The 16263-nt window shown below is 48.8% G+C and overlaps 1 protein-coding gene across 1 annotated transcript in view; it reads right to left on the bottom strand.

The window, feature by feature from the left end:
- Positions 1-16263, bottom strand: part of LOC142303855 (transcription factor COE3-like) — a 122977-nt gene that overhangs the window by 62478 nt on the left and 44236 nt on the right. The window contains exon 6 of the mRNA XM_075345658.1: positions 13525-13593. Within this exon, the coding sequence (XP_075201773.1) occupies positions 13525-13593 (69 nt within the window). The remainder of the gene's footprint in view (positions 1-13524; positions 13594-16263) is intronic.

Raw genomic sequence — 16263 nt, 5'->3', positions numbered from 1 at the left:
GCCAGAAGCCTCACACTGGAGGAGACCAGCGATGGTGACGCCCTTGGCAGGAAGCCTCATAGAACAGGAGACCAGCGATGGAGGCGTCCATGGCCGGAAGCCTCACACTGGAGGAGACCAGCGATGGAGATGTACACGGCCAAAAGACTCACACCGGGGGAGACCAGCGATGGTGACGTCTTTGGCCAGAAGCCTCACACTGGAGGAGACCAGCGATGGAGATGTCCAAGACTGGAAGCCTCATACCGGAGGAGACCAGCGATGGAGACGTCCACGACTGGAAGCCTCACACCGGAGGAGACCAGCAATGGAGATGCCCATGGCTGGACGCCTCACACCTGAGGAGACCAGGGATGAAGAAGTCCACGGCCGGAAGACTTCAGTCATTGCTACAAAGGATTCTCCACAATAGAGTAAAACATGAACACTTAATTTATGGGAAAGTTCATTTAGGGTTTGTAGAAAAGTGGCTGCAATTCCTAAACGTGGCATGGGAAATGTTTGTTCAACTCCTTTAATTAAACCTGAAAGTCTCCACCTCAACTGCATCTCAGTTGTTTCATTTGACATAAAAAATAGTGGCCTGCAGAGCTGAAATCACGAAGATTTGGTCACTGTCCAAAGATTTCTGAACCTAATTGTATGTACAATGGTGAGATGGTGCCGGATCTGCTATACAGCACACTGCCTGTCTGGCTGCATAGCAGTCTTTGTGAGATGGTCGTAGGACACACCATGGAGGGGAGATATGTATCACAGAGGTGGTTATCATCAGTGATGTAAGCTCCAGCACGTATAGTACTGAGGAGGTTACTAGTGCGTGTCAGTACTGGGTTTACAAGCACTCAGACAAATGGGTGGGACCGGCTGCTCACATAACCGCCCCCCGGTATGGTGGATATAAGGAGGTCCAGGGGTGATCATTAGTGGTCTGTGAGTGGAGGTAGGAAGTCTGCTGTGGGAAGCTCCATGCTGGGCCTTATGTGCGGTTTATCCTACTTTCCTGCACAATCTTGTAGTATCTGTTGTACAGGACACTGCCTCTTGGGCTACACAGCATTGTATTATCTGCTGTAGAGAACACTGCCTGTCTGGCTGCACAGCCTTGTAGTATCTGTTGTACAGGACACTGCCTCTCTGGCTGCACAGCCTTGTAGTATCTGTTGTACAGGACACTGCCTCTCTGGCTGCACAGCCTTGTAGTATTTGCTGTACAGCACACTGCCTCTTGGGCTACACAGCATTGTATTATCTGCTGTAGAGAACACTGCCTCTACATCTGAACAGACTTGTATTATCTGCTGTAAAAGGCAGTGCACCCCTTGCTGCAGAGCCTTGTATTACCTGCTGCACAAGACACTGCTTCTTTGGGTGCACAGACCTGTATTATGTGTGGTACAATACACTGCCTCTCTGGCTGCACAGCCTTGTATTATCTGTTGTACAGCACACTGCCTCTCAGGCTGTACAGACTTGTATTATCTGCTATACAGCACACTGCCTCTCGACTGCAGAGCCTTGTATTATCTGCTGTACAGGACACTGCCTCTCAGGCTGCACAGCCTTGTAGTATCTGCTGTACAGGACACTGCCTCTATGGCTTTACAGCCTTGTATTATCTGCTGTACAGCACACTGCCTCTCTGGCTGCACAGCCTTGTATTATCTGCTGTACAGCACACTGCCTCTTGGGCTACACAGCACTGTATTATCTGCTACAGAGAACTGCCTCTATATCTGAACAGACTTGTATTATTTGCTGTAAAGGGCAGTGCACCCCTTGCTGCAGAGCCTTGTATTATCTGCTGCACAAGACAGTGCTTCTTTGGGTGCACAGACCTGTATTATGTGCTGCACAGTGCACTGCCTCTCTGGCTCCACAGCTGTGCATTACTTGCTGTACAACACGTTAGCTCTCTGAATAAACAGCCTCACATTATTCCTGTACAGGATACTGCTTCACTGGCTGCACAGACTTGTTACAGAACTCAGGGAGCAGAAGACAGCATGAAAGGCAGAAAGCAAGAAAGACGAAGATAAAATGGTGATGGAACAAGACCGTGCAGCGGGTGAAGCTCTCGGTGGAGGTGGTGGTGGCAGCGCAAAGCCCGCAGACCCCTCTGCCAGACATCTGTAGGTAGGGGGTCAAGGTCGGAGGGTTCCCTGAATGGTCACCAGGAGCCTCGTCCTGAAGGTCCTCAGTCACTGGTGGCCTCGATGGACATCCCCAGCAGATGACCAGGAGTGGTGGAGACTTGTGGCGTCTTCCCCACACACCGGATGGATGGAAGCAGCAATGAGGGATGTATTTCTGCGCGGCTCCATTATCAGACGTCTCCTCATCATCTCCATAGTCATGTACCGCGGAGACTGATCCCTGCGCTCCCGGCACCAGGTGATGCCGCCGCTGCCAGAGCCAAGACTCCAGCGAGCGGCAATGAAGCTCCCTGCCACTTCTTCACCTACTTAAGCAGCAGCCGTGCATATGGTCTGCCAGTTAAAAATAAAGACAATACGCATAAATTAGCATACATAATGCGCCACTCTCCCCATTTAATATGCAAATTCCCTGAAACATTGCAGAACACCTTCTGTTCAGAGCGAATAAATTTGAATTTGCAATTAGAATAATCTTGTATAATTAATGAAAAGCCACAATTTTGGCTCATAAGTAATTTGATTAACATGTTGATAGGGCACTTATCGCGCTCTCTAAACCACTGGGGCTGGGCTGTGACAAGAGGGGCTCGGAGGAGGCAGACGGAGGAGGCCCGAAGACCACCCGAGTCTACAGGGACCACGGCAGCAAACCGGCCCATGGGTATCAACCACCCAACATCACCGGAACCAATCATGCGAGCGTCTACACAGACAAGATACAAGAAAGCTTGGAAGGTCAAGACCCGAGTCTACAGAGACCACAACAGCAAACCGGCCCATGGGCATCAACCACCCAAAATCACCGGAACGAATTATGTCTACACAGACCGAATACAAGAAAGCTTCCCACCGGCTGCTGTGGATGGTGCAAAGTCTGGTAACCTCTGCAAACGGACCTTGGGAAGGTCAAGACCCGAGTCTACAGGGACCATGACAGCAAACTGGCCCATGGGCATCAACCACCCAACATCACCAGAACCAATCATGTGAGCGTCTACACAGACAGGATACAAAAAAGCTTCCCCCGGCTGCTGAGGATGGTGCAAAGTCTGGTAATCTCTGCAAACTGACCTTGGGAAGGTCAAGACCCGAGTCTACAGAGACCACGGCAGCAAACCGGCCCATGGGCATCAACCACTTAAAATCACCAGAACCAATTATGTCTACACAGACAGGATACAAGAAAGCTTGGAAGGTCAAGACCCGAGTCTACAGAGACCACGGCAGCAAACCGGCCCATGGGCATCAACCACCCAAAATCACCGGAACCAATTATGTCTACACAAACTGAATACAAGAAAGCTTTCCACTGGCTGCTGTGGATGGTGCAAAGTCTGGTAACGTCTGCAAACTAACCTTGGGAAGGTCAAGACCCGAGTCTACAGAGACCATGACAGCAAACTGACCCATGGGCATCAACCACCCAACATCACCAGAACCAATCATGTGAGCGTCTACACAGACAGGATATAAGAAAGCTTCCCCCGGCTGCTGAGAATGGTGCAAAGTCTGGTAACCTCTGCAAACGGACCTTGGGAAGGTCAAGACCCGAGTCTACAGAGACCACGGCAGCAAACCGGCCCATGGGCATCAACCACCCAAAATCACCGGAACCAATTATGTCTACACAGACAGGATTCAAGAAAGCTTCCCCCGGCTGCTGAGGATGGTGCAAAGTCTGGTAATCTCTGCAAACTAACCTTGGGAAGGTCAAGACCCGAGTCTACAGGGACCATGACAGCAGACCGGCCCATGGGCATCAACCACCCAAAATCACCGGAACCAATTAGGTCTACACAGACAGGATACAAGAAAGATTCCCACCGGCTGCTGTGGATGGTGCAAAGTCTGGTAACGTCTGCAAACTAACCTTGGGAAGGTCAAGACCCGAGTCTACAGGGACCATGACAGCAGACTGGCCCATGGGCATCAACCACCCAAAATCACCGGAACCAATTATGTCTACACAGAAAGGATACAAGAAAGCTTCCCACTGGCTGCTGAGGATGGTGCAAAGTCTGGTAACCTCTGCAAACTGACCTTGGGAAGGTCAAGACCCGAGTCTACAGGGACTATGACAGCAGACCGGCCCATGGGCATCAACCACCCAAAATCACCGGAACCAATTATGTCTACAACACAGACAGGATACAAGAAAGCTTCCCACCGACTGCTGTGGATGGTGCAAAGTCTGGTAACGTCTGGAAACTGACCTTGGGAAGGTCAAGACCCGAGTCTACAGGGACCACGGCAGCAAACTGGCCCATGGGTATCAACCACCCCACATCACCGGAACCAATTATGTGAGCGTCTACACAGACAGGATACAAGAAAGCTTCCCCCGGCTGCTGAGGATGGTGCAAAGTCTGGTAACGTCTGCAAACTGACCTTGGGAAGGTCAAGACCCGAGTCTACAGGGACCATAACAGCAGACCGGCCCATGGACATCAACCACCCAAAATCACCGGAACCAATCATGCCTACACAAACAGAATAAAAGAAAGCTTCCCACCGGCTGCTGTGGATGCTGCAAACTCTGGTAATGTTTGCAAACTGACCTTGGGAAGGTCAAGACCTGAGTCTACAGGGACCATGACAGCAGACCGGCCCATGGGCATCAACCACCCAACATCACCAAAACCTATCATATGAGCGTCTACATAGACAGGATACAAGAAAGCTTCACGTGGCTGCTGCGGAATGGTGCAAAGTCTGGTGACATCTGTAAACTGACTATGGGAAGGTCAAGAACCAAATCTACAGGGACCACAGCAGCAAACCGGCCCATGGGCATCAACCACCCAACATCACCGGAACCAATCATGCCTACACAGACAGGATACAAGAAAGCTTTTCACCGGCTGCAGTGGATGGTGCAAAGTCTGGTAATGACTGCAAACTGACCTTGGGAAGGTCAAAAGCCAAGAGGAAGAGTAAGGTCTGGGTATGCTGGGGCGCCATCACAGGCCACTTATCGGAGAATGGTCGGCTACGATAGGGCTTAGTGGCAATTTCTAGCAGCGCTCTCCCGTTCCAGGTGCCACGGATTGTTGTGTATTCATCTCCACATTTGTAAGAGCGCTGCTTGCTATCAGTGAGTAGAAAGGTTCTGACTGCAGATGTTTCACTGCAGAAAATTGATATCCAGTGTAGACAATCCTTTGTGAGATACACAGCCTGGACTCCACAATACATTTACCAGCACAGGGAGCACAAACCCTTAGCTAAAAGAAATATCTCTGTACAGTCTTAGAAGATCTCCACTAACAGCATGATGCCACCACCCCATATCTGCCTTTACGTGCCCCCTGACATCTGCCTCTATGTAACTTCCTGTATTTGCCCCACTGATATGTCTCCATGTGACCCCCAGTATCTGTCTATACATATCTACCTCTATGTGCCAACTCCACTAACTACCTCAAATTGGTCTCCACATGTGTCCCCCTCAGCATCTGCCTCTGGCTAAGAGGTCACCAGAAACAGAAGACTCTAGCCAATAGCCCATCAGTGCCATATATCTCTGGCCACAAGTGTAGTAGAACCAGGCATCTATGGCCAAGAGCTAAACAAAACCTTAAAGTTCTGACCAAGAGCCCACCAATGTTAGAGGATTTGGGCCAAGAGCTCACTAAAACAAGCCAAGCATCCATGAATACTAGAAGAGACTTGCCAAGCGAAACACTCCTAAATTAGAAGACACTGAACACTTACTAAATCCAGAAGCCACGCCAAGCACCTACCAGAACCAGAAGAAGACTGGCCAACAGACCCCAAAAACCCTGGAACAAGCACCCACCAGAACCAAAACACTCTGATCAACAGACCTGAAGAACTCTGACTAAGCACCCACAAGAACCAGAAGACTCTGGCAAACTAACCAAGAACCAAAGATCTCTGGCCAAGCACCCACGAGAACCAGAAGACTCTGGTCAAAAGACTCCAAGAACCGAAGAACTCTGGTCTAGCACCCACCAAAACCAGAGGACTCTGGTCATGGGCTTACCAGAGCCAGGAAACTCTGACCTAAAGCCCATGAAAGCAAGAAGGCTAGGCCAAGAGTTCAGCATAAGCAGAATCCTCTGGACAAAAGCCCACCAAAACAAGAAAACTATCCAATTGCCAACAAAACCAGAAGACTCATCAGAAAGTTAAGACTGTGTCCAAGCACCCACCAGAATGAGAAAAATATGACCAGAAACTCACCAAAACAAGAAGGCAATGACCAAGTGCCCATCAAAACAAGAGGATTCTGGCCAAGTGCCTACTAAAACCAGAGGATTCTGGCCAAGCGCCCACCACAAACAAAAGATTCTGTCCAAGCTACCACCAAAACAAGAAGATTCTGGTGAAGCACTCAGAATAGTAAAACTGTGGCAAGTACCCACTAAAAGAATAAGACCCTGTTTAAGTGCCTACCAGAACCAGTGGACATTGGCCATGAGCCAATCAGAGCTAAAAGACTCTGGCAAAGAGCTGCTCAGCAAAACCAGAAGACTAAGGCCAAGATCCCAGCAAAAAAACAGAACTTTCTGCTAAAGTGCACACCAGGACTGAAAGACTCTGGCCAAGAGGCTATGAGAACCATAAGTCTCAGGCCAAGAGTACACCTAAACCGAAAGACTGGCGAAAAGGCCACCAGAAGCAGAAGACTCTGATCAAGAGTCCACTAAAACAAGGAGAATCTGGCCAGGTGCTCACCAAAATTAGATGACTCTGACCAAGTGCTCACCCACCTAAAGACTCTGGCGAAAAATCCAACAGAACCAGAAGAATCTGGACATGAAAACAACAAAAACAGATATCTCTGGCAAACAGTGCACTAGAACTAAAAATACTAAAAACATTCAGAAGACTCTATTTAGAGTACCAAACTAGAAGCAGAAAACTTTGGGCAAGAGTCTATCGGAACCAGGAAAACCAGAAGCATCTACTATTATATCTACCCTATAGAAGAAGAGATAATGGAAATAACATTGTGGTCTTCTACACAAGGATTTCGATCATTGTAATATTACTATGATTCCTCTAAAATCCTCAGGAGGTCTTGGGCTGTACTCATCTCTGAAACACCTTGCAAGACTAACATTTCCTATCCACTGGTTGATGGAGTGTCTCCAAGTTAGAGGAGAAGCACATAACTGATGGGTCATTATTGGCATATACAGGAGATTGGGGAGGCATCATATACTGTATATCAGGAGCGTTACAAGTCATTCACAGAACCACCCAGACGCTGAAGACAGAAATTCATCTCTAGCCAATGACCAAGAGCTAACCAAAACAAGAAGACTCTAGCCATACGCCCAATAAAACCTAGAAGACTCTAGTCAAGGGACCACCACTAGGAGAAGGTCTGTCCACATGCCATCCAGAACCAGAAAACTCTGATTAAGTACCCACCATAACTGAAAAACTCTTGCCAGGCACCATGAAAACCAGAACACTCTGGCCAAGCGCTCACATTAATCAGAAGACTCTGTACAAGCATCCATTAGAACCAGAGGACTCTAGCCAAACACTTACAAAAGCCAGAAGACTCTGGCCAAGAGAACACCATAGCCAGAAGACTCTGGCTAAGAGCCAAAAAGAAACAGAAGACTCTTTCTAAAAACTCACAAGAAACAGAAAACTCTGGCCAGGAATTACACATGAACTACTGTAGAAGACTCTAACCAAGAGCTCACAAGAACTCTGCTTAACCGTGTACCAGAACAAAAACACTCTGGCCAAGAGTCCACCTAAACTATAAGCCTCTAGCCAAGAGCCCACTTAAACCCAAAAGATTCTGGTGAAGAGGCAACCAAAAGCTTTAGACTTGAGTCAATAGGCCACCAAAAGTAGAAGACTCTGTTCAAGAGGCCACCAAAAGAGAAAGGATTTTGGCCAAGAGGCCATCAGAAGCCATCAGAAGCAGAAACTGTAATCAAGATCTCAACAAAAGTCTCTGAACAACAGCCCACTAGAACCAGGCAACTCTGGTCAGGAGTCCACATGAACCAAAAGGCTCTGCCCAAGAGTCAAGCAGAAATAGAAAATGCCCAACTAAACTAGAAGTCTCTGGCCGTGAACCCACGAGTATCACAAGACTCGGGCCAAGATTCCACCTGAAGAAATTTTTTTTTACATTCCGAGAAACAAAAGACTATGAAAAAACCTCACACAACCATGTAGACCAGAAGCATCTATTGTTATACCTAACTTTAGATGGAAAAGGACAAAGGAAATCTGACTAATGGTGGTCACAATGAAGGTATCGCTGAAATATTAATATGAATAATATGGGCCCTTTTCATCTCTGAGAAATGTTATGAGGCTGGCATTTCTTATTCACTTGTGGACTGACTGTCTCCAGGTCAAAAATGATGAATATAGGGTCACTATTGAAAGTTGGTGGGGGGAAAGCTTTGTATATATGAAAAGAGCTTTTCAAACTGATCACAGGATGAGCTGGTCGCTGAGGACAGACTCCACTCACTGACAGACAGTTCCACAAGAAGACACACTCATATCAACAGAGAGATCGCATTCAACTTTCAAGATGAGGAGCTATGAGCGTAAATAAACATGAATTAAACCAGATTACGGGGTTAAGACCAGAGCCAAGGGGAGAGGAGAAAGAGGGGCGAAGACCAGGTCCAGGGGGAGACAAGAAAGAGAAGAGCACAGACCAGAGTCATGAGGAGGGAATAAAGAGAAGTGCGAAGACCAGAAGCAGATGAAAGAAGAAAAGAAGGGATTGATGGAGACCAGAGATAGCGAAAGAAGAACGAGAAAAGAAGAAGATGACAAGTCTCTGGTGTTCTCACCTCTCTTTTTTTCTCTCCCCCTAACTGTGGTCTTCACCCCTTTCTTTCATCCCTCTGACTCTGATCTTAGCCCCTCTCTTTCTTCTCTCTCTAAGACCAGAGTCAAAAGTAGAGAAGAAAGAGAGGGGTTAAGACCAGAGTCAGAGGGATGAAAGAAAGAGGAGAGAAGACTAAAGCCAGGGGAGAGAAGAAAGAGATGTGAAGACCAGAGTCAGGGGTGAGAAGAAAGAGAGGGGCGAAAACTAGAGTGAGTGGCGAGAAGAAAAACAGGGGCTGAGACTAGTGTCAGGAGTGAGAAGAGAGAGAGGGGCGAAGGCCAGAGTCAGAGAGAGAGAAGAAAGAGAAGGGGAAGACCAGAGCCAGCGGGTGAGAAGAAAGATAGGGGCGAAGACCAGAGTCAGCGGGTGAGAAGAAAGATAGGGGCGAAGACCAGAGTCAGCGGGTAAGAAGAAAGAGGGGCGAAAACCAGAGCTAGGGGGAGAGAAGAAAGAGAATGGAAAGACCACAGCCAGAGTGAGAGAAGAAATAGGGGTGAAGACCAGAGTCGGGGGGGGGGAGAAAAAAAGAGAGGTGAGAAGCCCAGAACCAGGGGGAGACAAGTAAGAGAAGGGGAAGACCACAGCCAGGGAGAAATGTAAGGGGGCGAAGACCAGAGCCAGCGGGTGAGAAGAAAGAGGGGTGAAGACCAGAGTCAGGGGGAGAGAAGAAAGAGATGAGGAAGACCAGAGCCAGGGAAAGACAAAAAAGAGGGGCGAAGACCAGAGTCAGGTGGAGAGAAGAAGAGAGAGGTGAGAAGACCAGAGCCAGTGGGTGAGAAAAAAAGAGAGGGGTGAAGACCAGAGCTAGGGGGGAGAGAAGAGAGGGTCGAAGACCAGAGCTAGGGGGGAGAGAAGAAAGAGGGGTGAAGACCAGAGCCAGGGGGTGAGAAAAAAAAAGAGAGAAGTGAGAAGATCAGAGCCAGGGGGAGAGAAGAAAGAGAAGAGGAAGACCAGAGCCAGGGAAAGAGAAGAAAGAGAAGGGGAAGACCATACCCAGATCTGATCTTTAGTAGAAAATAACATTGAAGCACCTGTATCGTGCCTAGTGATGTCACTACTTCCTGATAACATCATTGGTTGTCTGTAATGTCAAAACGTCACTGATTTCATAGGCTGGTTTGTGGTGATGTCACTACTTTCTGTAGATTTAATAGGCTGGCCCCTTGTGATGTCACCACTTTCTGTAGATTTAATAGGCTGGCTCCCTGTGATGTCACTACTTTCTGTAGATTTAATAGGCTGGCCCCTTGTGATGTCACCACTTTCTGTAGATTTAATAGGCTGGCTCCCTGTGATGTCACCACTTTCTGTAGATTTAATAGGCTGGCCCCTTGTGATGTCACTAATTTCTGTAGATTTAATAGGCTGGCTCCCTGTGATGTCACTACTTTCTGTAGATTTAATAGGCTGGCCCCTTGTGATGTCACCACTTTCTGTAGATTTAATAGGCTGGCTCCCGGTGATGTCACCACTTTCTGTAGATGTAATAGGCTGGCTCCCTGTAATGTCACTACTTTCTATTGATTTAATAGGCTGGCCCCTTGTGATGTCATTACTTTCTGTAGATTTAATAGGCTAGCTCCCGGTGATGTCACCACTTTCTGTAGATGTAATAGGCTGGCTCCCTGTGATGTCACCACTTTCTGTAGATGTAATAGGCTGGCTCCCTGTGATGTCACCACTTTCTGTAGATTTAATAGGCTGGCTCCCTGTGATGTCACCACTTTCTGTAGATTTAATAGGCTGGCTCCCTGTGATGTCACCACTTTCTGTAGATTTAATAGGCTGGCCCCTTGTGATGTCATTACTTTCTGTCGATTTAATAGGCTGGCTCGATGTGATGTCACTACTGTCTGTAAATTTAATAGGCTGGCTCCCTGTGATGTCACTACTTTCTGTCGATTTAATAGGCTGGCTCCCTGTGATGTCACCACTTTCTGTAAATTTAATAGGCTGGCTCCCTGTGATGTCACTACTTTCTGTAGATTTCATAGGCTGGCCCCTTGTGATGTCACTACTTTCTGTAAATTTAATAGGCTGGCTCGATGTGATGTCACCACTTTCTGTTGATTTAATAGGCTGGCTCCCTGTGATGTCACTACTTTCTGTAGATTTAATAGGCTGGCTCCATGTGATGTCACCACTTTCTGTCGATTTAATAGGCTGGCTCCCTATGATGTCACCACTTTTTGTTGATTTAATAGGCTGGCTCCCTGTGATGTCACTATTTTCTGTAGATTTAATAGGCTGGCTCCCGGTGATGTCACTACTTTCTGTAGATATAATAGGCTGGCTCTTGGTGATGTCACTACTTTCTGTAGATGTAATAGGCTGGCTCCCTATGATGTCACCACTTTTTGTTGATGTAATAGACTGGCTCCCTGTGATGTCATTACTTTCTGTAGATTTAATAGGCTGGCTCCCTGTGATATCACTACTTTCTGTCGATTTACTAGGCTGGCCCCTTGTGATGTCATTACTTTCTGTCGATTTAATAGGCTGGCTCGATGTGATGTCACTACTTTCTGTAAATTTAATAGGCTGGCTCCCTGTGATGTCACTACTTTCTGTCGATTTAATAGGCTGGCTCCCTATGATGTCACCACTTTCTGTAGATGTAATAGGCTGGCTCTTGGTGATGTCACTACTTTCTGTAGATGTAATAGGCTGGCTCCCAGTGATGTCACTACTTTCTGTAGATGTAATAGGCTGGCTCCCTGTGATATCACTACTTTCTGTAGATGTAATAGGCTGGCTCTTGGTGATGTCACTACTTTCTGTAGATGTAATAGGCTGGCTCCCTATGATGTCACTACTTTCTGTAGATTTAATAGGCTGGCTCCCTATGATGTCACCACTTTCTGTAGATGTAATAGGCTGGCTCCCTGTGATGTCACTACTTTCTGTAGATTTAATAGGCTGGCTCCCTATGATGTCACCACTTTCTGTAGATGTAATAGGCTGGCTCTTGGTGATGTCACCACTTTCTGTAGATGTAATAGGCTGGCTCTTGGTGATGTCACCACTTTCTGTAGATGTAATAGGCTGGCTCCCTATGATGTCACCACTTTCTGTAGATGTAATAGGCTGGCTCCCGGTGATGTCACCACTTTCTGTAGATGTAATAGGCTGGCTCTTGGTGATGTCACTACTTTCTGTAGATGTAATAGGCTGGCTCTTGGTGATGTCACTACTTTCTGTAGATGTAATAGGCTGGCTCTTGGTGATGTCACTACTTTCTGTAGATGTAATAGGCTGGCTCTCGGTGATGTCACTACTTTCTGTAGATGTAATAGGCTGGCTCTTGGTGATGTCACTACTTTCTGTAGATGTAATAGGCTGGCTCCCTGTGATGTCACCACTTTCTGTAGATGTAATAGGCTGGCCCCTTGTGATGTCACTACTTTCTGTAGATGTAATAGGCTGGCTCCCTGTGATGTCACTACTTTCTGTAGATGTAATAGGCTGGCCCCTTGTGATGTCACTACTTTCTGTAGATTTAATAGGCTGGCTCCCGGTGATGTCACCACTTTCTGTACATGTAATAGGCTGGCTCTTGGTGATGTCACTACTTTCTGTAGATATAATAGGCTGGCTCTTGGTGATGTCACTACTTTCTGTAGATGTAATAGGCTTGCTCTCGGTGATGTCACTACTTTCTGTAGATGTAATAGGCTGGCTCTTGGTGATGTCACTACTTTCTGTAGATGTAATAGGCTGGCTCTTGGTGATGTCACTACTTTCTGTAGATGTAATAGGCTGGCCCCTTGTGATGTCACTACTTTCTGTAGATGTAATAGGCTGGCCCCTTGTGATGTCACTACTTTCTGTAGATTTAATAGGCTGGCTCCCGGTGATGTCACTACTTTCTGTAGATGTAATAGGCTGGCTCTTGGTGATGTCACTACTTTCTGTAGATGTAATAGGCTGGCTCCCTGTGATGTCACTACTTTCTGTAGATGTAATAGGCTGGCTCTCGGTGATGTCACTACTTTCTGTAGATGTAATAGGCTGGCTCTTGGTGATGTCACTACTTTCTGTAGATGTAATAGGCTGGCTCTTGGTGATGTCACCACTTTCTGTAGATGTAATAGGCTGGCCCCTTGTGATGTCACTACTTTCTGTAGATTTAATAGGCTGGCTCCCGGTGATGTCACCACTTTCTGTACATGTAATAGGCTTGCTCCCTGTGATGTCACTACTTTCTGTAGATGTAATAGGCTGGCCCCTTGTGATGTCACTACTTTCTGTAGATGTAATAGGCTGGCTCCCGGTGATGTCACTACTTTCTGTAGATTTAATAGGCTGGCTCCCGGTGATGTCACTACTTTCTGTAGATTTAATAGGCTAGCTCGATGTGATGTCACTACTTTCTCATGAATGTTTTCCCTTTTCATGTTTCGCACTGAATTTCCACCTCTTGTTTCTTTGGTAATGTGACCTGCTCACTAAAGTCTGCTCCATCAGTCATCAGTTCCTCGGTGGTCTTTCGCGGTCATTCTGTGAGCTGTATCGTACCTGTCTATGATAACGGGGTCGGACGGCGTCTCGTTACGATTTCCACAGCTTTTCTTGTCGCAGCATCGACTATAATAGACAAAAAAAAAGACATGAAAACAACATCATAATGATAATATATCCTGGTAATATTTCCAGTAATAGTCCTGACTCCAGTCCTGGTAACTGCTGATGTCACCCATCACTGCAGCGTCATATCTGTGCTCTGTGCACATGGGTGGTCCCCGGGGGAGCGTCTGTCATCATGACGGGTGGCAGCCGCTGTACAAGGTCCCGCTGCTCATCCAGGACTCATTAGCGCGGTCCTGTGCACACACCGCAGTCTCCGCTTCCCCTGACACTCTGCCTCTGGGATAAACAAGTGGAGATGGTGACAACCGTAACCAGTCAGGAGGTCCCTGCAGCCTCTCCGACAACCGAGAGCTAAGGGGGAGGCAATCAATGGCCGCTCATTGAGTCCTCAGAGGGGCCGCGCTCCCAGCTGCATGCTCACAGTGGAGGTGGCGGACAGGCAATACAGGGGGCGCTAGAGGGAAAGCCAGGTCAAGTCAATGGAGCAACAGTAGTAATGTGTCTGCTTAAAGGGATGAGCCCATCCTCCACGGGGAATACCACGCCCTCTACACCGGCTCTCTGCTAATTAGCATTTCAGCATTCCTATTCCGTAAACATGGTGGCGACTTAAAGGAGAGGAGAACACCGCCCGCCACAGGAGACACCGCAATCTGCAGCCGCTTTGTAGGCTCTTCATAAATATCCAGCTGCAGTCGCTCCTCCTGTTATACTCCAGTCACATCCAGAGCTGCAGGCGATACTCAGGGCTCAGTCACATCTGTCTGCAGAGCACACGGTATACAGCACACATCATCACTAACCAGAAAGTATGCGTCCATACCGCCAGCACATGCACGCTCCACACATACACGCACGCCCTCCGCACGCACGCATGCCTTCAAAACAGACGCGCCCTCCACACAGACGCACGCTCTCCACACAGACGCACGCTCTCCACACAGACGCACGCTCTCCACACAGACGCACGCTCTCCACACAGACGCACGCCCTCCACACAGACGCACCCTCCTCCACACATACACACGCTCTCCAGACAGACGCACGCTCTCCACAGACGCACGCTCTCCACACAGACGCACGCTCTCCACACAGACGCACGCTCTCCACACAGACGCACGCCCTCCACACAGACGCACGCTCTCCACACAGACGCACGCCCTCCGCACAGACGCACGCCCTCCACACAGACGCACGCCCTCCGCACAGACGACGCACGCCCTCCACACAGACGCACGCCCTCCACACAGACGCACGCTCTCCACACAGACGCACGCTCTCCACACAGACGCACGCTCTCCACACAGACGCACGCCCTCCACACAGACGCACGCCCTCCACACAGACGCACGCCCTCCACACAGACGCACGCTCTCCAGACAGACGCACGCTCTCCACACAGATGCACCCTTCACACAGACGCACGCTCTCCACACAGACGCACGCTCTCCACACATACACACGCTCTCCAGACAGACGCACGCTCTCCAGACAGACGCACAGCTCTCCACACAGACGCACGCTCTCCACACAGACGCACGCTCTCCAGACAGACGCACGCTCTCCAGACAGACGCACGCTCTCCAGACAGACGCACGCTCTCCACACATACACACGCTCTCCAGACAGACACACGCTCTCCAGACAGACGCACGCTCTCCACACATACACACGCCCTCTGTACGAACGCATGCCTTCAAAACAGACGCACCCTCCTCCACACAGACGCACGCCCTTTATACATACACTGAGAAGTGAAGAGGCCAGAGGTCATACACCGGGAGGTGAGAGGGCCAGAAGTTATACACCAAGGGGGTGAGAGGGCCAGAGGTTATACACACGGGGGGGTGGAGCGGCCACGGCCAGAGGTCATACACCGGGGGGGTAAGGCGGCCAGAGGTTATACACCGGGGGGGGCTGAAGACCCGGAGGTTATCCACCGGGGGAAGCTGAAGGGCCGGAGGTTATACACCGGGGGGGGGGTGAAGGGCCGGAGGTTATACTCCGAGAGGGGTGAAGGGCCGGAGGTTATACACCGGGAAGGGGGGGGGGGTAAGAAGGGCCGAAGGTTATACACCGGGGGGGGTGAAGGGCCGGAGGTTATACACCAGTGGGGTGAAGGGCCGGAGGTTATACACCGGGGGGGGGGTGAGGGGCTGGAGGTTATACACCGGGGGGGGGTGAAGGGCTGGAGGTTATACACCGGAGGGTGAGGGGACGTAAGTTATACATCGGTGGGAGACGAGAGTGGATGTTAGGACAAGGAGTGATTGGGATACAGGACGTTACTTTTTTTCTTTTCAGTGGACTGCACACGGACGTCTTGTACATATGGAGGGGGTGACCTAGGGTCGTGTTTTTCCCCTGAAGGCATCGGTGGTCCTAATATGTCCGTGTGGTGGATCTTACATTGCACATCTGGGGGTTAAGTGTTTTTATGGTATCATCCCTATGGTCAGAGATAGTGATAGAATCATTATAGGGTTAATTGGGGGTCCGGACGTGTGAGGGGGAGTAACAGGGATTAGGGTTATACTAATATAATGTAAGGTGCAATGTAATATAGGAATGTATAGTGTAAGGTATTGTGATGTGTGCGATGTAGCAGAGCTGATAATGTAATGTATGTGTATTAGGCCACAGTGTAAAGTAATGTGCACTGGATAG

The sequence above is a fragment of the Anomaloglossus baeobatrachus genome, chromosome 1 (assembly GCF_048569485.1).
Source record: "Anomaloglossus baeobatrachus isolate aAnoBae1 chromosome 1, aAnoBae1.hap1, whole genome shotgun sequence".
Classification (NCBI taxonomy): domain Eukaryota; kingdom Metazoa; phylum Chordata; class Amphibia; order Anura; family Aromobatidae; genus Anomaloglossus; species Anomaloglossus baeobatrachus.
This window is presented reverse-complemented; position numbering and strand designations above follow the sequence as displayed.